The sequence below is a fragment of the Cherax quadricarinatus genome, chromosome 78 (genome assembly GCF_038502225.1).
Source record: "Cherax quadricarinatus isolate ZL_2023a chromosome 78, ASM3850222v1, whole genome shotgun sequence".
NCBI classification, from domain to species: domain Eukaryota; kingdom Metazoa; phylum Arthropoda; class Malacostraca; order Decapoda; family Parastacidae; genus Cherax; species Cherax quadricarinatus.
In genome coordinates, this window is record NC_091369.1 from 4,601,209 (window position 1) to 4,625,978 (window position 24,770).

Sequence of the window (24,770 nt, forward strand, 5' to 3'; positions counted from 1 at the left end):
ACAGTTCTCCTCCCAAAGTTCTCCTCCCACAGTTCTCCTCCCACAGTTCTCCTCCCAAAGTTCTCCTCCCACAGTTCTCCTCCCACAGTTCTCCTCCCAAAGTTCTCCTCCCACAGTTCTCCTCCCACAGTTCTCCTCCCACAGTTCTCCTCCCAAAGTTCTCCTCCCACAGTTCTCCTCCCACAGTTCTCCTCCCACAGTTCTCCTCCCACAGTTCTTCTCCCAAAGTTCTCCTCCCACAGTTCTTCTCCCAAAGTTCTCCTCCCACAGTTCTCCTCCCACAGTTCTCCTCCCAAAGTTCTCCTCCCACAGTTCTCCTCCCAAAGTTCTCCTCCCACAGTTCTCCTCCCACAGTTCTCCTCCCACAGTTCTCCTCCCTAGACTCCCTAGCACACACACTAGCTCCCCTCTCCCCAACACTTCTTTCTTCCCCTCTTCCCCCCTCCTCAGTTTTTGCGTTAGAGGATCGGGAGTTCGATTCCCGGCGGCCAGTCGCTGCATTGTTATCCGTGGATGATTTAATGTGTGTATATATGAATCATAGCTCTAGGCCTTTCGTGCTGCAATCAACACATCATCAGGAGCTTGCAATGTTGCAGAAACATAGTAGGAAGTCCAGGCAGATTCGTTCAGGGGAGCGATTTTGCTCACATATGTATCATTGTTGACTCTCTCACTCTCTCTCTCTCTCTCTCTCTCTCTCTCTCTCTCTCTCTCTCTCTCTCTCTCTCTCTCTCTCTCTCTCTCTCTCTCTTTACAGTCATCTAACTCACTTTTCTTTCGATTCTTACAGCCGGACCATCTTCACATCCTTTCAACTGGAAGAACTGGAGAAAGCCTTCAAGGAATCTCACTACCCTGACGTGTACGCCAGAGAGATGCTGTCTCTCAAGACTGACCTGCCGGAGGACAGGATACAGGTAGGTGGGGTTATCCTGGTGGGGGATGGGATGCGATTGGAGGATGTAAGGGGGGACTGGGAGAGGTTGAAGTGGAGGAGTGTGGAGTTGGGGGGTGTTTGTGGAGTGGAGGCAGTGCCTGGGATGAAGATGGTTGTTAGAGATTGATGGGTAGAGAGAGAGAGAGAATTACACCAGCATCAATCTACCCCCACTAACATCAGTCTACCCCCACTAACATCAGTCTACCCCCACTAACATCAATCTACCCCCACTAACATCAATCTACCCACGCACCTACTCACCCCTAAATCCTTCCCTTTATTCCTTAATCTGACAAATTGACCCTAATTGACTCTTCCCTTGACCTGACCTGTCTTGAGGCTGGCTACTTGACCTCTCTTCACACCTGTCACTTTGAGGCTCGCTACCTGACCTCACACGGGCCCGTGATGACCCCCGGGAGAGGTCAGGTCAAGTGGTAGGCGTGGCACAGGAGACTGATACACTTAAAATAATATTCACTTAAGGGTAATCACTATTGAGCCTTTGGAAGATCAACGGGAGGTGTTGGAGGTGCTGGTGGGGAGTTGGAGTGGTGGAGAAAGTTGGGTTCTCAAGATGTTGGGGAAGAAGTGACTTAGAGATGAGTTAGAGGTGACCTTGGCAGTAGATGTCAGTCTTCATGTCGGTCCTTTCATTCGCAATTATTCATTGTTTTAAGTATTTATTCGTTAATTACTTCACCTCTCATTCTCTCTCTCTCTCTCTCTCTCTGTCTCTCTCTCTCTCTCTCTCTTTAACACAGGGTTTGACAAGGTTAGGTTAAGGGTCTCTAGCTCTACTGACAATCTCTCTCTCTCTCTCTCTCTCTCTCTCTCTCTCTCTCTCTCTCTCTCTCTCTCTCTCTCTCTCTGTCTCTCTCTCTCTCTCTCTCTCTCTCTCACTCACTCCCTCATTATAGTATCATTTATCATCTCAGCAGGATGATTAGCACCTGTCACATCTGTCATTACACCTGTTATTGTATGGTGGAATGAGCTAGGGGAGGGGGAGTGGAGGAACAGAGAGAGAGAGAGAGAGAGAGAGAGAGCAGAGCTAGAGACCCTTAACCTAACCTTGTCAAACCCTGTGTTAAAGCGAGAGAGAGAGAGAGAGAGAGAGAGAGAGAGGAAAACAACAGGTAGAGAGGGCCAATTATGCCTTCCAGGCAGTCTTCACTTTTCTACTGCTCGTTACTCGGCACCGCTGGCACTGTCTAGGGGAGGGGGGTAGTGGCACTGTCCCCCCCACAACCCTCCCTTGCACACCCATCCTTCACTCATAAACAAGAGTGCCAAAGAGAGGCCAGTGACCCCATGAATTAAGCAGAGTGCCACAAGGGGCCAGATTACCTTGTGTAGAGTGCCACTCTCCCCAGGTGAATGTTGATGCCTCTCTCTCTCTCTCTCTCTCTCTCTCTCTCTCTCTCTCTCTCTTTATTACTTTCTTATAACCATAATTTCTTTATTCTTCTGTCTCTTGTAAATTAATTATATTTCCATTATTCCTGTTTATTATTAAGGGTTTTATTGTTACATTACTTTCGTTACATTATTTATCTTTAATTACTTAACTTCAATAAGTTACTTTATTTCCCTGTCATACTTTACTGTTTGAGATTATTATTATTATTATTATTATTATTATTATTATTATTATTATTATTATTATTATTATTATTATTATTATTGTTGTTGTTGTTGTTGTTGTTGTTGTTACTTTGAGGGGGAGAGGGAAAGGAGGAAGGGAGGGCAGAAGGGGGTAGAAGGAGGGGAAGGGCGGAAGGGTAGAAGGGTAGGGGAGGCACGGGGGATAGAAGGAGGGGAGGGAGTAGAAGACGGGTAGGGGGGGAAGAGTGATGAGGGGAAGGCACTTTCCCCTCTCCCCTCAAAGACAAACAGTTAAATAGATTAATTCTTTCAGTGGCGAAGGACCTTTGATCCAAGGAAGTGGAGCCTACCCTTTGCCCCTTCCTCGAATCAAATCTGATATCCCTCCTTCCGTCAAACACGTCAAGAAATTAGAGAAATTGCGAAGGTTTGCAACAAAACTAGTCCTGGAGTTAAGGGAACTTAACCTGACAACACTGGAGGACAGGAGGAATAGGGGGGACATGATAACGACATATAAAATATTGAGAGGAATTGACAAGGTGGATAGGGACAGGATGTTCCAGAGATGTGACACAGCAACAAGGGGTCACAGTACCAAGGAGTCACAGCAATAAGGGGGGATACAGCAACAAGGGGTGGGTTCAACAAGGGTTAACTACCAGTGTGGGGCACAGCAACAAGGGGATACAGCAACAAGGGTTCACAACAAGGGTACAGCAACAGGGTCACAGTCCAGGGTTCCAGCAACAAGGGGTCCATCACAGCACCAAGGGGTCACAGCAACAAGGGGTTCCAAGTCAGCACAAGGGTTCACAAGGGTCAACAAGGGGGCACAGCACCAGGCACCAAGGGTCATCAGCACCTAAGGGTTCACAGCAATCAAGGGGTCCAATCACAGCAACAAGTAGCAACCAATGGGGGCACAGGGGCAGCAACAAGGGGTCACAGCACCAAGGGGTTCACAGCAACAAGGGGACACAGGGGCACAAGGGTGCAAGGGAGGGTTCACAGCAACAAGGGGTCCAGCAGCACCAAGGGGGTCACAGCACCAAGGGGTCAGCAGCACCGATGGGGACACAGCAACAAGGGGTCACAAGGGGCACAAGGGAAGGGGTACAGCAGCACCAAGGGGTCAAGGGTCACAGCACCAAGGGGTCACAGCCAAGGGGCCAGCAAGGGTCATCAGCAACAAGGGGTCACAGCACAAGTATGGGGTCACAGCAACAAGGGGACACAGCACCAAGGGGTCACAGCAGGTCACAGCAACAAGGGGCCTCCAGGGGGCACCACCAAGGGGACACAGCACCAAGGGGACACAGCAACAAGGGGCACACACCAAGGGGACAGCAACCAAGGGTCAACAACAAAGGGGTCACAGCAACAAGGGGCACAGCAACCAAGGGGTCACAGCAACAAGGGGACAGCACCAAGGGGTCACAGCAACAAGGGGCAAGCAACCAAGGGGCACAGCAACCAAGGGGTCCACAGCAACAAGGGGACACAGCAAAAGGGGTCCACCTTAACAAGGGGCACAGCAACCAAGGGGTCACAGCAACAAGGGCCACAGCAACCAAGGGGTCCACAGCAACAAAGGGGCACAGCAACCAAGGGGCTAACAGGGGCAACCAAGGGGACCACAGCACCAAGGGGTCACAGCAACAAGGGGACACAGCACCAAAGGGTTCAACAGGCACCAAGGGGTCACAGCAAGGGAAAACACCAGGGGTAGCACCAAGGGGTTCACAGCAACAAGGGGTCACAGCACCAAGGGGTCACAGCACCAAGGGGGACACAGCACCAAGGGGTCACACAGTCAAGGGGCCAAGGGGCAACAATGGGACACAGCACCAAGGGGACATAAGGGGGCAACAAGGGAACAAGGCAGCAACCAGTCAACAAGGGGCAACAGGGGTCACAGCAACCAAGGGGTCATAACCAAGGGGACACAGCACCAAGGGGTCACAGCAACAAGGGGTCCAAGGGGTCACAGCAACAAGGGGACACAGCACCAAGGGGTCACAGCAACAAGGGGTCACAGCAACAAGGGGACACAGCACCAAGGGGTCACAGCAACAAGGGGACACAGCACCAAGGGGTCACAGCAACAAGGGGTCACAGCACCAAGGGGTCACAGCACCAAGGGGTCACAGCACCAAGGGGTCACAGCAACAAGGGGTCACAGCAACAAGGGGACACAGCACCAAGGGGTCACAGCAACAAGGGGTCACAGCAACAAGGGGACACAGCACCAAGGGGTCACATCAACAATGGGTCACAGCAACAAGGGGTCACAGCACCAAGGGGACACAGCAACAAGGGGTCACAGCAACAAGGGGTCACAGCAACAAGGGGACACAGCACCAAGGGGTCACAGCAACAAGGGGTCACAGCAACAAGGGGTCACAGCAACAAGGGGACACAGCACCAAGGGTTCACAACTGGAAGTTGAAGACTCAGATCAGCCACAGAGTTGTCAGAAAGTGGAATAATCTGGAGAGTGATGTAGTGGAGGCAGGATCCATACATAGCTTTAAAAACAGGTATGATAAAGCTCATGGAGCAGGGAGAGTTACCTAGTAGAGACCAGTGAAGAGGCGGGGCCAAGAGCTATGAATCGACCCCAGCAACCATATGTAGGTGAGTAAAAACACACACACACCACACCAGGCCCAGTATCTATTCACAAGTGCCTTTGCCAAGAGTTAAGTAAGATACCGGCTCCTCAAATGACCAACATCCTCGTAAAGAGAGGGAGTGAGAGAGTGAGAGAGAGACACACACAGAGATAAAGAGAGAGAGAGAGATAAGCTCCTCACTTAACAATGACATTTCCGCTGTCTCTCACAGTCTCAGTAGTATATTTCACACCACAAGTTACAATTCCCCTCATTTTCGTTCATCAAGTCTACCCTCCCCTCCCCATCCCCCACCTCCCCTCCTCTCCTTCCCCCTCTCATATTTTCCCCCTTCCCCCCTCCCGTTCCCCCCCCTCCCTAACCTCACTATCACCTTCCGTTCGCTGGTGGGGTTTATGCTAGGGGGTGGGGAGCGGTGTTTGAGGTTGGGGAAGAAGTATTGGGTTGAGGAGGGGGTTGATGGTGTGAGGTTGGGGAGGGGGTTGATGTGTGAGGTTGGGGCTCAGGAAGGGTTAATGAAAGTGAGGTTGGGGAAGGGGGTTAATGGCAGTAAGGTTGGGGAGGGAGTTAATGGTAGTGAGGTTGGGGTTGGAGAGGGGGTTAATGGTAGTGAGGTAGGGGGCTGGGAGGGGGTTAATGATAGTGAGATTGGGGGTTAAGGAGAGGGTTAATAGTAGTGAGGTTGGGGGGTTGAGGAGGGGGTTAATGATAGTGAGTTTGGGGAGGGGGTTAATGGTACTGACGTTGGGGGTTGAGGAGGGGGTTAATGGTAGTGAGGTTGGGGGCTGAGGAGAGGGGTTAATGGTAGTGAGGTTGGGAAGAAAGGTTAATGGTAGTGAGGTTGGGAAGAGGGGTTAATGGTAGTGAGATTGGGGATTGGGGTTAATGGTAGTGAGGTTAGGAAGAGGGGTTAATGGAAGTGAGGTTGGGGAAAGGGGTTAATGGTAGTGAGGTTGGGGGTTGGGGTTAATGGTAGTGAGGTTGGGGATTAGAGTTAATGGTTGTGAGGTTGGGGAAAGGGGTTAATGGTAGTGAGGTTGGGGAGAGGGATTAATGGTAGTGAGGTTGGGGAGAGGGATTAATGGTAGTGAGGTTGGGGAGAGGTGTTAATGGTAGTGAGGTTGGGGGTTGGGGGTTGGGATGGAGAGGGGTTTATCACCCAGGATAATTACTACTGTGATGCTAACACAAGTATTTTTGTGACAGCTGGAACGATAGTTAAGGTGACGAGAGTATTGATGCTGTGAGAGAAGTAGGGGTGAGGGAGGGGGTTTAGAGGGGTGGGGGAGTGTGAGGGGTGGAGGGGGAGGAGTAGGGGAGTGTGAGACGTGGAGGGGGAAGAGTGGGGGGCGGTGTCCTCGTGGAATGGAAGATTTAAGTAGAGAATCAATTAAAAGTGACAATGGGAAGGGCAGTGTGTGTGTGTGTGTGTGTGTGTGTGTGTGTGTGTGTGTGTGTGTGTGTGTGTGTGTGTGTGTGTGTGTACTCACCTAATTGTACTCACCTAATTGTGGTTGCAGGGGTCGAGACTCAGCTCCTGGCCCCGGCTCTTCACTGACCGCTACTGGATCCTCTCTCTCTCTCTGCTTCCTGAGCTTTGTCATACCTCTTCTTAAAACTATGTATGATTCCTGCCTCCACTACTTCACTTGCTAGGCTATTCCACTTGCTGACAACTCTATGACTGAAGAAATACTTCCTAACGTCCCTCTGACTCGTCTGATTCTTCAGCTTCCAGTTGTGACCCCTTGTTCCTGTGTCCCCTCTCTGGAACATCCTATCTCTGTCCACCTTGTCTATTCTCCGCAGTATCTTGTATGTCGTTATCATGTCTCCCCTGACCCTTCTGTCCTCCAGTGTCGTCAGTCCGATTTCCCTCAACCTTTCCTCGTACGACATTCCCTTGAGCTCTGGGACTAGCCTTGTTGCAAACCTTTGTACTTTCTCTAACTTCTTGACGTGCTTGACCAGGTGTGGGTTCCAGACTGGTGCTGCATACTCCAGTATGGGCCTAACATACACAGTGTACAGTGTCTTGAACGATTCCTGTGTGTGTGTGTGTGTGTGTGTGTGTATGTGTGTGTACGCATGATTGTCAGTATGTATACACTAATCTATACATGCAACTCAGTTTACATACACTGATGTATATAGATCTGTGTATATACACAGCTCTAAGTATATATACACTGAGATACACACCTCCGTGTATATCTCGGTGTATATTGCTGTTTGAGTAACTTTGTATTTTGTAAGTCATACTTTAGTGGTTAAGTGTCCCCCCCTTCCTGCCCCCCTTCCCTCCCCCCTCACCCCTCACTCCGTCCCTCCTGCCCTCCCGATACTCCCTTACCCTCCCTCTCGCCTCTTGTTCTGACCATCCCTCCCTCCCCCGCATCCCTCCCTTCCCCCCGTCCCTCCCTCCCCAAATCCCTCTCTCCCCCTTCCCTCAACACACACACACGACTCCTCCACTTAACACCGTCACCATTACCAGTTCCCACTCGCTCTCTCTTCCCAGTGCATCATGTACTGTTAGTGGGATAGAAAACAACAGTGATGTCCACCTCCCCTTCCCCAACCCCCTCCCCCTCACCCCTCCCCTTTCACCGGATCATACGATACAAATCGTCCGTGACAAGAGACAATCTCGCTGTTGCCAGAGACACAATAATACCAGAATCAATTATTTTTAACCTCTTCCACATATATATATATATATATATATATATATATATATATATATATATATATATATATATATATATATATATATATATATATATATATATATATATATATATATATATATATATATATATATATAATATACATTCTGAAAGAATAGAGAATTATATGTTGAGATCTACTCACACTTATCAAGGAATCTTGATAATGTGAGTAGTCACTGAAAGCGCTTTGAATTTCTCATTCTTTCAGAGTGGATGTTTTGCATATTCTGAAATCACCTGTTTACTGTGATCTTATTGCATATATATATATATATATATATATATATATATATATATATATATATATATATATATATATATATATATATATATATATATATATATATATATATATATATATATATATATATATATAATTATTATTATTATTATTATCATCATCATGATCAATTTCTTATTTCCCATAAACTAACATAAATCTGTATTACGTTGGCAAGTCATCAGTACAAGAGTCTAGCATCATCAGTCATCATCAGCCCTAACTTGCTTATATTCTCCGTATTTCTCCGCAGCTTCCAGCCAAAGGAGAGTAATATGTAAAGCGATCGTGGGGCCATAATACCATAATGTGACCGTAATTGGCGTAGTGACGAAATTAATATCGCGGTGGGACCAGTTCGCCCCAAATCCGGACAAAGGGGGAACGTTGGGATGCCAGGGTAATAAATGTACCCGAAATCTGTACAAATTGACTCGACTGGATGCCGGATTTCTACATGTACGCATGCCTCTATCTATTTTATCTTCCTACCAGTTAAATGAGCGTTTAGTGCGTTTATTTAACGCATGTGTTCCGTAGGCCATAAAAGCGAAAATAAATTGAATTTGCATAATATAGAGAGAGAGGTGCTTTATCAAATGCCGCGGCCGCGCATCGCCGGGAGAAAAATTGAGGCTGAGTACGACGCGCATTGCCTCCTTTATCAACGTCGACATTATACGAGCATCGCTGACATGGAATTAAATCCTCCTCGGGTGTAATCAGATTATCCTCTCCATCAACGAGGGAGAAGCTCCAACACCAACTGTTATGTGGTGGGGAAGAGGCAGGAGATGATGATGCTATTGTTGAACAGCTTCCAGTAGCAAGATCTTCTCAGCTTACTAAATTTATTATTATTATTATTATTATTATTATTATTATTATTATTATTATTATTATTATTATTATTGTTGTTGTTGTTGTTATTATTATTATTATTATTATTATTATTATTATTATTATTATTATTAACATTATTATTGTTGTTGTTGTTATTATTATTATTATTATTATTATTGTTATTATTATTATTATTATTATTATTTATTTGGCCGGACCATCATGATTCTGTGTTCGTATTATCTGTTACTTTATAACAGAGAGGGGGAAGGGGTAAAAGGGGAGGGGGAAGGGGTTAAAGGGGGAGGGGGCGGCGTTCCTGGGGTCATCTTACATATATAAGATAATTAGTACCACAAACTGGAGGAGTTACCTGTTGTGATACTTGGCAACTCTCTCTCTCTGTCTCTCTCTCTCTCTCTCTCTCTCTCTCTCTCTCTCTCTCTCTCTCTCTCTCTCTCTCTCTCTCTCTCTCTCTCTCTCTCTCTCTTTCTCTTAAAATGAAGATAATATAGGAGATGGATAAGAGGGAGAGTGAGGAAGAGAGAAAATAAGAGAGAGAGAAAGAATAAGAGAGAAAGAGAGAGAGAGAGAGAGAGAGAGAGAGAGAGAGAGAGAGAGAGAGAGAGAAAGAATAAGACAGAGAGAGAGAATAATAAGAGTGTTACCAGGACTATGTTGTGGAATGTCAGTTCGGAATGAGGGATTTAAGGAGAAGGAAAGAAGAAGGAGGGAGTAGGGAGGAACAGAGAGGGAAGGAGAGGCAAGGAAGGAGGTAAGAAGAGGGAAGTGAAGTGCTGAAGAGGGGAAAGTTTGAAGAGGAAAGACACTAAATTAGTCCCCTCTTCTTTGATGTTCTTGAAGAGGCTGGGAAGAACTGGTGCACCAGCTGTTGTTGCTGCTGCACCAGCTGTTGTTGCTTTTGTTGCTGCTGCACCAGCTGTTGTTGCTATTGCTGCTGATGGTAGTGGTGGTGGTGCTAGTGGTGGTGGTGCTAGTGGTGGTGGTGCTAGTGGTGGTGGTGCTAGTGGTGGTGCTGGTGGTGCTGGCAGTGCTGCTTTTGTTGGTGGTGGTTCTGATGGTGGTAATGCTACTGGTAGTGCTGCTGGTGGTGTTGGCAGTGGTGGTGCTACTGGTGGTGCTGGCAGTGGTGCTACTGGTGGTGTTGGCAGTGGTGCTAGTGGTGGTGGTGCAACTGGCGGTGGTAGTGGTGCTACTGTTGGTGGTGCTACTGGCGGAGGTGGTGGCGATGCTACTGGTGGTGGTGGTGGTGGTGGTGCTGGTGATGCTGGCAGTGATGCTAGTGGTGGTGGTGCAACTGGTGGTGGTGCTGGTGGTAGTGCTACTGGCGGTGGTGGTGGTGATGCTGCTAGTGGTTGTGCTACTGGTAGTGCTGGAACAATAAGACAGGTAGAGTACTAATGAGCAACAGGTGAGGGAGGCCTGGCTGGCTGGGTCAGGTATCACAAGGCGCTGCTTCTCTCAGACTATCTTCATTTGCATACTATAAGTGGGATCTTGTGCTCAAGTGCTTATATAAGGTGTCAGGAGACGTCAGGTGCTTATATAATGTGTCAGAAGACGCTCGAGCGCTTATGGTGTGTCAGAAGTCGCTCAATTGCTTATATAAGGTGTCAGGAGACATCAGGTGCTTATATAAGGTGTCAAGCGCTTATATAAGGTGTAAGAAGACGCTCAAGTGCTTATACGAGGTGTCAGGCGCTTGGGCGCTAGTCTCCTTATACCTGTTTCCCCTGTTCGCCGTAAGAAATAGGTACTTGGGTGTTACCTGGAGGAGAGTTCGGGGTCAACGCCCTCGTGGCCCGGTTTGTGACCACGCAAACCAGCATATGAACCACAGCCCGGCTGGTCAGGTACTTACTCTAGGTGTCTGTCCGGCTTCTTCTTGTTGTGGGTGGCATCCTGGGGGGAGGCGGTCACAAGGTCCTTAAATTCAGTGAACTTCACTGTGGGATATAAGATCTTTCTAACTGCAAACTCATCATTCTGGCATAATTTTATCAGTAAAATAAACCATACGGAAGGCTGCTTGTGGTGTGTGCCAAGAGCGTCACTGTATTCTGTGTAAACCATTCGCATACTAGGTAACTGCCAGTTGCACAAGTCAGCTAGTCTGAAGGAAGAGGAGGAGGGCCCCAGGGTAGCCTACTTTGTAACTAGAGTTCACCCCAGAGGTGCAGTTCCTCACATGCTTTCAGCTGAGTGACACACCAGAATTCTGTCCTGTGTATGGGTAAGCTGTAGTTATTGAAAGTATTTGTTCTTATTCTCTTGTTAAATTACTTATGTGTGTCATGTTTATTGTAAAGTTTATACTTAACTGTGAATAACATAGTAGGAGCTTAAGAAGAAAATTTCTGGTCTATATCTTATTTTTTTAAAGTTGTTTTGACTTTCTAAGTGACTGCTGACTTATTGATTGACTGTCTTATTGAGTGACTGTCTTATTGATGGATTGCCTTACTGATTGACTGCCGTATTGACTGCCTTACTAAGGGCTTGTCGTATTAAGAAAACGTCAGGTCCACTAGGGACTTGACACAGATATCTACTGAAGAGGGGAGTCAAGTCAAGGCTGACCTGTGTCTCCCTTCCAATGTTTTTTGTCTAAGATCCTAGCAATTAGCGCCCTGGATACCCTCTCACAAGAACCTAACAACCCTCGGGGGCACCTATTTCCTGCTTGATAAACAGAGAAAGTAGGTGCAAAGGGACATACCTATACAGCTCACTGAGCCTGAGAAACAAACCCGTTTGGTAACGAGGCACATGAGTAAGTCAGTAAGAAAGTGAGTAATTGAGTGAGTGAGTGAGTTTATTCAGGCAGAAATACTCAAAAGTACAATTACAATTTTTGGTTAACCTTCTCCCCGAAGAAGAAGTGAAAGTGACTCACGTCGATAGGTTTTTGAAAAGTATACAATAGCTGGTAAAGACCTAGATAGGTTACTATAGGGAGATGGTCGCTGAGACGCAGTGGCCGCTTCAAGAAGGCCCAGATCTATGCTCGTTTCTGTCTCACAGAGAAAACCTCTATATCAATGTTGTTTATAACGGGAGGAAGAGGGGAAGAATATATGTAACAGTGAAGAGGGTAAACTAGGCCTTCGAGACGACGATCATAGGGTCGAGTTCTGTGTGAGGTAACGAGGATTTGAGGGAGGGCATCAAGGAGGGGAATGTCGCCCTTGTATACTGGTAACGTTGGGGTGATTTCTGTCTGCGTCTGGCTTCCAGGAGGACGCGTGCTTCCAGCCTGGAAACTGGAAAAGTGGAGAAAAAGTGTATTTATTTTTTAGATGGATTTATTCGTGAATTTCCCGCTCGGTGCGATTGGCTGGAGGGAAAAATGTGTGTGTGTGTGTGTGTGTGTGTGTGTGTGTGTGTGTGTACTCACCTAGTTGAGGTTGCAGGAGTCGAGTCCTAGCTCCTGGCCCTCCTGGTGTTTACCTGGAGTTTACCTGGAGAGAGTTCCGGGGGTCAATGCCCCCGCGGCCCGGTCTGTGACCAGGCCTCCTGGTGGATCAGAGCCTGATCAACCAGGCTGTTACTGCTGGCTGCACGCAAATCAACGTACGAGCCACAGCCCGGCTGATCAGGAACCGACTTTAGGTGCTTGTCCAGTGCCAGCTTGAAGACTGCCAGGGGTCTGTTGGTAATCCCCCTTATGTATGCTGGGAGGCAGTTGAACAGTCTCGGGCCCCTGACACTTATTGTATGGTCTCTTAACGTGCTAGTGACACCCCTGCTTTTCATTGGGGGGGATGTTGCATCGTCTGCCAAGTCTTTTGCTTTCGTAGTGAGTGATTTTCGTGTGCAAGTGTGTGTGTGTATGTGTGTGTGTGTGTGTGTGTGTGTGTGTGTGTGTGTGTGTGTGTGTGTGTGTGTGTGTGTGTGTATATATGTATGTATGTATGTGTGTGTGTCGCCAATGTGTACCTCTGATATCTTTTGCTGGTCTGCAGCTACTGGTCTTTAACTACTGGTTTCAGTCTTATTTTCCTCGTCCTGGCTTCATCATTCTGGTCCTGGACCCGACTAGACATTAGGGGAAGAAGGGTGAAGAGCGAGGTAGGAAGACAAAGACAAGGGTATGGGGGGAAAGGTGAGGCATAGGGAAGGAAGGAAAGAAATGAGGATGTAGAAGGGAGACAAAGGGAAGGGGGGAGAGGAAAGAGGAGGCAAGGGAAGGGAAGGGAAGGGGAGGAGAGAAGGGAGAGGATCCTCATCTGAAAGGATTACTCTCGCCTCCTCGATTCCCAGCGTGTTAATTGGATATTTGTGCGTGTTACTCTAACGACGCCCCCATGGTGCCTCCTCCCATGATGGGGCCATCCCATTCTCTCTCTCTCTCTCTCTCTCTCTCTCTCTCTCTCTCTCTCTCTCTCTCTCTCTCTCTCTCTCTCTCTCTCTCTCTCTCTCTCTCTCTCTCTCTCTCTCTATCAATCTCCCTTTTCCACACTACATTCTGTACCTCTGGTTCGCCCTCTCTGTCCCTCTCCCTGGCCATCCCTCTGCCTTCTGCGTGACTGGGATAGGCATGGGTGGGTAGGGGAAGGGTAGGTAGGAGATGGTTGGAGAGGAGAGGGGTGGGCAGGATACCCAAGGATGCCCCATCTCTGAGAAGCCGCCCTCTCACCAAACACTCATTAAGGTTTGAGTCTTGTAACCTTAAACCGTATTAAGGTATCACTTCCCAGCTGCTTATACCCTTACTGCCACGTGCCCAAGGAGGGGCAGGGGGCAGGGGAAGGGGTAAAGGGGTAATGTTCTTGCTGCTGCTGCTACTGATGTTATTGTTAATGTTCTAAATCTATTTAAATTTATTCCAATATTCCGACTCCTATCTTGGCTGGAAATCCCTCTCTCTTGTTAGATATCCCTCTCTCTTGTTAGATATCCCTCTCTCTTGTTAGATATCCCTCTCTCTTGTTAGATATCCCTCTCTCTTGTTAGATATCCCTCTCTCTTGTTAGATATCCCTCTCTCTTGTTAGATATCCCTCTCTCTTGTTAGATATCCCTCTCTCTTGTTAGATATCCCTCTCTCTCTTGTTAGATATCCCTCTCTCTTGTTAGATATCCCTCTCTCTTGTTAGATATCCCTCTCTCTTGTTAGATATCCCTCTCTCTTGTTAGATATCCCTCTCTCTTGTTAGATATCCCTCTCTCTTGTTAGATATCACTCTCTTGTTAGATATCACTCTCTCTTGTTAGATATCTCTCTCTCTTGTTAGATATCCCTCTCTCTTGTTAGATATCCCTCTCTCTTGTTAGATATCCCTCTCTTGTTAGATATCCCTCTCTCTCTTGTTAGATATCCCTCTCTCTCTTGTTAGATATCCCTCTCTCTTGTTAGATATCCCTCTCTCTTGTTAGATATCCCTCTCTCTTGTTAGATATCCCTCTCTCTTGTTAGATATCCCTCTCTCTTGTTAGATATCCCTCTCTCTTGTTAGATATCACTCTCTCTTGTTAGATATCACTCTCTCTTGTTAGATATCACTCTCTCTTGTTAGATATCCCTCTCTCTTGTTAGATATCCCTCTCTCTTGGATATCCTTTTTTCTTGGATGGATTTCCTTTTGTCTTGGTTAGATATCCTCAGATATATACTATGGATATCTCCATCTTCCAGACTAAGATGGAAGTGCCTGTGTGAGACGGAGTGATGGGAGTTAGTGGAGCGCAGGAGTGAGTTGCAGGGGCGTGGGAGTGTCTTATACAGCATGTGTGTATACATACACCAACTTGTATTATACTGTTGGTCGCCTCTCCGTTACTACACCAACTGAGGATGGGAATTCGATAGAAATTCTAGTCTACCTGACACAGGTGTCAATAATATGACTTGAGCAACACAAATAACAGGTTACTTGTATAGATACTTAAATCCCCGAATCTGTCAGCAAGTTATTCTTGGAGCAAATGCTCTAATTTTGCAAAAAAAAACAAAAAAAATCTTTAGTGTATTTTATAAATGCATGGTAAGTTCAGTCAATATTATTATTATTATTATTATTATTATTATTATTATTATTATTATTATTATTATTATCAATAGTATTAGTACTATTAACAGTATTAGTAGTAGTAGTACTTCCCTCTCTCTCTATTCTCCCTCCCTGGCTCCCTCACTTCCTGCCCTCCCTTGTTCCTACTCTCCCTTCCAATTAACCCAGGGTGCTGGTTACACCCCCCACAGGGGAACGATAGGGATGGAGAGGCTCATACGTGTCAAGTTAGTCTATTTATGGGTTGATTTAATAACTGTGCAATCCCCTCGTTACAAGTTCCCACAACAAGATACGTAAGAGAGGGCGTTGTAAGACCCTTTGTCAGGGGCGTGTACATGGTTAAGGGATAGCCCCAGGGATTTTAGGGGAGCAGGGCATGGGAACTGGGAGAGGTATCGGGAGATTTGGCCACTAAGTAAGTTTATTTAGGTACACATAAAGACAGTTACAGTAGTTTTTATGTATAGTAACATAGGTGTAAATTATCCACAAGGATAAAACCCCAAAAAGGGAAGACAAAGTAACTTACTTCCACTGGGGTCCTTGCTTACACTGGGGTCCTTGATTTCCACTGGGGTCCTTGACTTACTTCCACTGGGGTCTTTGACTTACTTCCACTGGGGTCCTTGCTTACACTGGGGTCCTTGATTTCCACTGGGGTTCTTGACTTACTTCCACTGGGGTCTTTGACTTACTTCCACTGGGGTCCTTGCTTACACTGGGGTCCTTGATTTCCACTGGGGTCCTTGACTTACTTCCACTGGGGTCTTTGACTTACTTCCACTGGGGTCCTTGCTTACACTGGGGTCCTTGATTTCCACTGGGGTCCTTGACTTACTTCCACTGGGGTCTTTGACTTACTTCCACTGGGGTCTCTAACTAACTTCCACTGGGGTCTCTAACTAACTTCCACTGGGGTCTCTAACTTACTTCCACTGGGGTTTCTAACTTACTTCCACTGGGGTCCAAGGCTTATTTACATTATTTCATCTATAGTCATTGACTGGTATAAAGGCGTCGGCGCCACTAATAACCTCTTTTTGCTCCTCCTTACAGGTGTGGTTCCAGAACCGACGCGCAAAATGGCGCAAGACGGAGAAAACATGGGGCAAGAGCACCATTATGGCGGAGTACGGGTTGTACGGTGCCATGGTGCGCCATTCCCTGCCCCTGCCGGAGACCATCGTCAAGTCGGTGGATAGCGGGGAGGATTGCCCTGCCCCCTGGCTCCTAGGTGGGTATTCCCTGCTGCCAATGACAGCAGGTGACTTGCCTGGTGGGTGTTCCCTGCTAGCCTCTGTGTGGGTTGACTCAGAAAGGTGATGCCACTCTACTAATCTGGCCAGAGTGGTATTATACCAAGTAACTGTCTTCCTAGTAAAACCACTCTTACTAGCTGCCTTCCTAGTGAAGCTAGTCTTACTAGCTGCCTTCCTAGTGAAGTACTCACTCACAATCTTATCTACTAGTGATATCACACTACTGATACCTACAAATTCTAGCTACTGTAACATAATCAACAGAACTGGAGGCCTGGTCTCAGACCGGGCCGCGGGGGCGTTGACCCCCGGAACTCTCTCCAGGTAAACTCCAGGTAAACTGCAAGCAGTGACACAGTAATTAAGGTCACGCATCATCCTCACGGTAATTAGGAAGGTCACATTAATCCTCAGTAATTAGGAGGATCACACGCATCATTCGTTTGAATAGACGTTAAAGACGTATTAGAAGTATGTTGAAACAAATATGAGACGTTAGTGTGAGAGGTTGAAGGTTAGTGTGAGAGGTTGAAGGTTAGTGTGAGAGGTTGAAGGTTAGTGTGAGAGATTGAAGGTTAGTGTGAGAGGTTGAAGGTTAGTGTGAGAGGTTGAAGGTTAGTGTGAGAGGTTGAAGGTTAGTGTGAGAGGTTGAAGGTTAGTGTGAGAGGTTGAAGGTTAGTGTGAGAGGTTGAAGGTTAGTGTGAGAGGTTGAAGGTTAGTGTGAGAGGTTGAAGGTTAGTGTGAGAGGTTGAAGGTTAGTGTGAGAAGTTGAAGGTTAGTGTGAGAGGTTGAAGGTTAGTGTGAGAGGTTGAAGGTTAGTGTGAGAGGTTGAAGGTTAGTGTGAGAGGTTGAAGGTTAGTGTGAGAGGTTGAAGGTTAGTTTGAGAGGTTGAAGGTTAGTGTGAGAGGTTGAAGGTTAGTGTGAGAGGTTGAAGGTTAGTGTGAGAGATTGAAGGTTAGTGTGAGAGATTTAAGGTTAGTGTGAGAGGTTGAAGGTTAGTGTGAGAGATTGAAGGTTAGTGTGAGAGGTTGAAGGTTGCTGTAATAGTTAGAGGTTAGTGTTAGAGGTTAGTGTTAGAGGTTAGTGTGAGAGGTTAGTGAGAGTATTAGTGATGCTGGTGTTCTCAGCAGGTATGCACAGGAAGAGCATGGAGGCGGCACAGCAGCTGCAGGAGTCTGAGGTAGATGGCGAGAACAGCGACGGCAGAGAAGACCCACAGCGGCAGCAACAACAACAGCAGCAGACGTCGGGAGAACAGCAGGTAGATCAGCAGGAGCAACAAAAGAGGCAGCAGCAGCAGCAGGGTCACCCTGGGGACCACCACGGGGACCCTGAATCTGGGTTCCCACGGGAGTCCCCACACTATCCTATGGATAAGGTGAGTCTTTTCCCCCTCCTTTCCCCTCCTTCCCCTCTCCTCCTATATACACTACGGGTCACCTGGTGTCACTGGGTCACACCCTAGGTCAACAGGACTGACCTAACCGGTTCAAAATATACTGTAAATATTAACTATAAACCAGTGGCAGAGAAAACTGAGAAATGCTGTTTGTTACACCTTACAATGTTTGTCAAATCGAGAAACAAGAGAGGATTCGAACCCATGGCAAGTGGGTCTTAAAACTCACAGGCCAGTGCGTTAACCACTTGACCAGCGGGCTCTAGTGGTAAGTTTATTTAGGTACAGATATACATAAGTACAACTATCATACATAGTGTAAATTAACTTGATTTATCCACAAAAACGTCAGACAAAGTGATTTATTTCCATTGGTATCCTTGACGAACTGGTCTGTGGGGTTTTAAGACTTGCTCGCCATGGGTTGAAACCCCACCCGTTCCGTGGTTTGTCTGTAATCGTGTTATTTCGTGAGCTACAATGTTTTGTGCTTGCAGGAAGTGGGAGGAGGAGCAGGCACCTTCGTGGGGGTGGGCAGGCCAGATGCCTCCTCCAGCAGCCTGCACACAGGAGGGTCGTCAGGTCAGCAGGCTGCACAGAGTGCGCTGCCCGACGACCTTCGTTCGAGCAGCATCGCTGTGCTCCGTCAGAAGGCCCAGGAACACGCCGCCAGGATGAATCTCAACAACAATCTAGCGGGGCTCCACCACCCGGAGCCTCTTCTCCACCACCACCACCACCTGGGAGCACACTTCTGATCCCCTACCTTCTTCTCCAACACTATCTTCACCCCACCACCCCCACCACCTCCTCCACCATTACCTTCTTCCACCAACACCATCACTACTCCAACGCCTTTAGATTTCTCCCGCAGCACTCCACAAGCGCCAATAAAGCCTCTACCCACTCCCACCACACCACCGCTGTCACCATCACCATGACCTCCATGCACCATCACTCCCCCATTACCCCCAACATCATCCATTAGATGTGGCTGGAATTCTCTGCATTATTAAAGTATTACATAAGGGTTAGTTTTACCTGCGCCTCGTCTACCACCATTATAGACACCTCCCCCCCCCCACCCCACCCCCGACCTACCACTGCCAACCAACCACAATCATAGTCACCAGCCCAGCAACCTACATCTGCCACCAACAGGCTACCATCATAAGCCATCCACCACCATCACTACCACCACCACCACCACCACCACCACCACCACAACCACCATCCACCACCATCACTACCACCTCTACAACCACAATCCACCACAACCACCATCCACCACCATCACTACCACCTCCACAACCACAATCCACCACAACCACCATCCACCACCATCACTACCACCTCCACAACCACAATCCACCACTATCACCATCACTACCACCACCACCACAACCACCATCCACCACCACCACAACCACCATCTACCACCACCACAGCCACCATCCACCACCACCACAACCACCATCCACCACCACAGCCACCATCCACCTCCACAACCACCATCCACCACCACAGCCACCATCCACCGCCACCACCACCACCATCCACCACCACCACCATCCACCACCACCACTACCACTCCCACTACCACCACCACCACAACCACCATCCACCGCCACCACCACCACCATCCACCACCACCACCATCCACCACCACCACTACCACTCCCACTACCATCACCACCACAACCACCATCCACCACCACCACAACCACCATCCACCACCATCACAGTCTTAACAACGACGCTCTGACCAAATAAGATCAATCAACTTGGCCATTTAGGAAATATCAAGATGATTCAATGTATTTTGTGGGGATTAAAGTAGTACTTTGGGCATATATAAACAACTGGGAAATAGGTGGGAGGTGCTGACACATGTTTCTTTGGTTAATGTTGGTTTCCCACATGTTTATGTCCGTTTTTTGTAAGTTTGTCATAAGAGAAAACAGCAAATTTTAATGGTAAACTTGAATAAAACTTGGAATTTGCGAATATAGTTGCTGTGGGAGTTAATGTATTCCAGTGGAAATGGTAAATACTTTTCCGGAGTAAAGGGGAGAGTAGCCCCCTTACTCGGGACCCAAGAGCCCTTTACCAGCCTCAAGGAATCTCTTTTCCCTTAAAGGGAATGTTCTTGTGAGACAACAAATGGTTCAACTAGTCAAATGACTCGTTAAACTTTGTAAGATTAGACCAGTGGCTGAATGGGCGATTGCAGATATACAACTCTGAGAGAACGAGGCAGAATCTGTTTGACATTTGAGTGGAATCTGATCCTCAGGTGATGATGGTGTAACCTTTAACATAGACAATACAATCACACACGTAGTTTCTTCTAGTTAGAGTTTAGATTCCCTTACCTTTCAAGATTTCATTCCCTTCCCAACACAACTTTTCCCACTCTTGCCATATCAACCATAACCTCCACCACCAAAATAACCGCGGATGGAGAGAGGTACCAGGAGCTACAGATCAACTCACGCTATTTCAGTGGCAGGACCCTCCCTCTAGCCACTGGAGGTACCCCAGGAGTGATGTGTTGGTGGGGATGTGTACCTTGGTTATGCATAATCACAGCACCCCAGCTTTGGGATCCCCAGGTACCCTGTGGTGCTACTGACGGGGAAGACTCGCCCTCAAGACTTCGTCTAGTACCACAGGAGAGTGACGGTCACTGATGCGCTCCTGGCCACTCTTACAGGACGCGACGTAGAAATGTGCGACATTATTCAAATGTGTGAAATACATATGACATAAACCTCGCTTGGACGCGACAATCATTGTAATCTTAACGTCTGTGTTGCGAGAAGATCCTGTCTTCAGTCACTGCTGTCGCGAATGTTGCCCCCTGTCTTCAGTGCTGTCTCGAGGAACGTGAGTGCTATCTCAAGTAAGTTTAGTGCTTCTCAAGGAACTTCGGTGCTGTTTCAAGGAACATCAGTACTGCTCAATACAAATGTACTCTCGATATTACCCAAGATAGGGGTTCTTATTTTACTCCATTGTAAAGATTTTCTATCCTGACTGTGTTAAAACTCTGAACTTTGTGAGGAATGACTTTAAGTCTCTTCGTTATGCGTCAGGAAATTGTCTAGAAAATATATATGTAGTTTAACATGCAATTGGGAACAGGTGGACCTGAATTGTACCACCCTGGACCACTCTCTGGACCTGCTGGTCCACTCACGAATATATGTGATTGTTGTGTCTTGAACTCTGGGCAAAAAATAAAACTATTGACAGATTGGCAAACAAAACTAATGAGGACCAGTCTTGATAATGTTATGTAAAGTGCATCTAAGACTCAGAAGAATCCTCTGAACATTTAATATGATAAATATTATGTTCCTTACGTGTTGTTTAAGGTCATTACAGCCTTTTAAGACTCGAGAAACTATTAAACCATTTACGGAACACTGAAATGTTTAAATAACAGTTATGTGCAGTGCGTCAGAGCCAAGAAGGAATCGAGAAAGTGATAGTGATGATTCACTTCCAGTGGGCAGTGACGCACTCTTCAGTGTCTTGTATTTATATATATTTTCGTCTCGTTTGAGAGTGTTGACTATTGTTCATCCAGGTGATGGTGCCAGAACAACTACTCGTGTATATAGTAACTTCTTGCTTGCCTCACCATAGCGTCTTAGTGAAATTTTTCGTTATTTAACATTTTTCTCAGCCTTGCTGCAGACCTTGACTCTTTCCCGAATATTTCCTGGTTGTGATATTGACCTTTCAAACCCAAATTAAAATTATATACAGCATTAAAACTCACAGTAGAAGAAATATTTGATTGCGTCGAGCATATAACTGCAGGAGACACCTGAACAGTTACCACCTGCCACGGGAGTGAAAACTTAACATTTAACAGCCTTAACAATGTAGGGAATTGTTATCATTTAATTTAATACGCTGCTATTACATAATTTACTTTGTTATGGGTTCATGTTTCGACTCACTATACAAGATACTTAGGTAGTATATGCTCTCTCTCTCTCTCTCTCTCTCTCTCTCTCTATTTCAACACTTGCTAACCCAAGAATCATACTGAATTTTCCTCAACTAATCTTACGCTACTCAGAAGCCGAAATAATAGATGTTCATAGAAAGGAAACAACAGCACTGTGAGGGAGGGTTAGGTCTTCTTTTGTTAGTCACCTTTTATTTGTATTTGATGTTGGGGAGGTTTGAGAGGTTTGTCTTCCCTGTTCCAGTCTTGCTGCCGTCTGGGTAAGTCTCTTTTTTTCTTATTCTGCTGGAAGAGGCTGTTTCTTTCTGGTTCAGGATATTTTTGGAAATCAGTTTTGACTATATATATAATGTCTGAGAGTAAGGTTATGCTGTGTGTGTTTTTAATGGTGTTTAATGTTTATATACTGCATGAGGGTCATTAAGGCTGGGTGATTGGTTAATGGGGTTTAAAGTCTACTACACGAGGGTCATTAAGGCTGGTTAATGCGGTTTAATGTCTATCTACTAAACGAGTGCCATTAAGGCTAGTTGGTTGGTTAATGGGGTTTAAAGTCTACTAAACGAGGGCCATTAAGGCTAGTTGGTTAATGGGGTTTAAAGTCTATCTACTACACGAGGGTCATTAAGGCTGCAGGTCACCTGGTCACCACCAGTCAAGAATACTTTAATACCTAAAATACTGATTAATGTAAACTACCAGTGTATATACCCTGAGAGAGACATACATTCGCCACTCCCTGTATATCCCCAGTAGAAGACAGAATATACACAATAACAACAATTATAATTTATTCCCTCATTTTTTCACAGTTTTAAATATTTTGTCTATGTTAAGTTTATATTTGTTTGATGTTAACTTTTTTGAAGTTTAAATGTGTTGATTAGTCTTAAAAAATGTTCTTTGTTTCTTCTAGTTCACCTGATGAGTTACGTCCAGTGTAATTATTGTAACTTTCCGCGCCACGTTCACTTAGTTAGAATTTGGGGAGAGACTGAAGTTATTATTATTATTATTATTAAATATTAGCCGGTATTCTCCCGGCCCGGGCCTTTTCCAAGTGGTGGCCCGGCCTTGGCTCCCTCTTTAGGGAGTGTCTGAGACCTAAGTCTCCCATGGGAGGAGGTACAAGTACCTCCTCATCTTTGGGACCAACTGTCCCCAGGCCTAGCCACAAGCTAGGCCTCTCTGGTCTGCCATCCCCGCCCCAAGGGGGCTAATGGGAATGACAGTCTTATGAGCTAAAGGCTCGGGCTCAGGCACCTACCCTACCCTAGAAGGGCTGGGCATGGTGTCGATGAGGGACTGAAGACCTGAGATTCATTGGTTACCACTGTGACTGAGGACTCCAAATTTTTAAGAGGACGAGAAAAGGCCTTTTGTCCCTTAGAAATAAGACGGCCTACTTATGGGCATTATTATTATTATTATTATTATTATTATTATTATTATTATTATTATTATTATTATTATTATTGCTTAGTATCTTAAATTCCTTTGATCCGAAGATATTTGCTACATGTTAGCATAAAGACCTGCTCTCCTTCCCTCCCTCCTTCCCTCCCTCCCTCCCTCCCTCCTTCCCTCCCTCCCTCCCTCCCTCCCTCCCGAAGGGGTGGTAATATCACATTAATATTCAAAGAATACTCAGTACGACTCTTATACGACTGACACTTTAAAGTCGGACGCGTTAGCTGACGTAGGAGTCCAGATGGCAGTTGAATGAACGATGGTCAACGTGTCTCCTTTACTTCGGCCACTATATGGCCAGTGTGTGTGTGAAAGGAATAGGGGTAAATGGAAGGTGTAAATCTATCTCTCTCTTCCAATTCTACTTCGCTATGGTACTTCCTTTTCGCGTAGTTTCCTTTACGTCTAGTTTCCCTTCTCGTTGTTACTGGGAAGAGTGACCAGCCCTCCCTCATGACTGCTGGATCTTCATGGGTGGGTGGGTGGGGCAGTCCCATGATATAACTACAGCTACCCATCGGCAGGAATGATTGTCAGAGCCCTGGACACCAGCTGTGGCAGGGACAGTCTTGTACACCAGCTGTGGCAGGGACAGCTCTATACACCAGCTGTGGCAGGGACAGCTCTATACACCAGCTGTGGCAGGGACAGCTCTATACACCAGCTGTGGCAGGGACAGTCTTGTACACCAGCTGTGGCAGGGACAGCTCTATACACCAGCTGTGGCAGGGACAGCTCTATACACCAGCTGTGGCAGGGACAGTTCTATACACCAGCTGTGGCAGGGACAGTCTTGTATACCAGCTGTGGCAGGGATAGGTCAATACACCAGCTGTGGCAGGAACAGTTCTATACACCAGCTGTGGCAGTGAAAGTCCTACAAGGGTAAACACTAAACACGTAGGGGGGTCACACAGTACTAAGGAGGACCGAGAGAGACTCAGGCGCCACCTACTGAACCTAAGATTCACCTGAGCTCCCCTAGATCAAGGCATGGTAGCACCTTCCGTGGAGGGATCCTTCACAGTCAACAGGTATCCTTGAGATGCTGCTGCATTGATCCTAAAACTCACGCAAAATGTAAATGTAAACAGTAAATAAGCGTATTTTTAAGACAGTGAAAAGATAATGTCTGTTATTCTGGAGACGAACTGTGTAACTGTGTCAGATTGACTGGATAAGAACTAACACGAAGACAGAGACCCAAACCCAAGAAGAAACTGCATATCTCGATTTCATCTGAAGTCCTCTTCAGCAAATCTGCTGAAGAGGACTTCATACTGAAGTCGAAATATGCGGATCTTTCTTAATCTTTGGAGTTTCTGCTGAAGAGGACCTCATCTGGGGGCTGAAATATGCAGATTGTTTATATTTCTCCATATTGGTTTTATCCAGTCATGCTCAGTGATGTGTAATTATTTATTAGTTATAAATGATGACTTTCCACGCCTCGTTAAGAGAACATTACACAGGGCAAATGTAGGTGGGTGTTGTGCGTGTCCTGGGATAAACAGATCAAGAATCCGGCTTCACGAACGCCTTCACAGACGGATTGTCAAGAACGTCAACAGAGGG

General features: G+C 46.5%; 1 protein-coding gene across 1 annotated transcript in view; it reads left to right on the forward strand.

Moving 5' to 3' along the window:
• The window catches only part of LOC128701573 (homeobox protein ceh-10-like), a 76,765-nt gene extending 53,904 nt beyond the window's left edge, over nt 1–22,861 (forward strand). The window contains exons 4-7 of the mRNA XM_070101526.1: nt 794–920; nt 16,139–16,316; nt 17,472–17,719; nt 18,238–22,861. Of these exons, the coding sequence (XP_069957627.1) occupies nt 794–920; nt 16,139–16,316; nt 17,472–17,719; nt 18,238–18,498 (814 nt within the window). The 3' untranslated portion in view covers nt 18,499–22,861. The remainder of the gene's footprint in view (nt 1–793; nt 921–16,138; nt 16,317–17,471; nt 17,720–18,237) is intronic.
• The last annotated feature ends 1,909 nt before the right edge of the window (nt 22,862–24,770 follow it).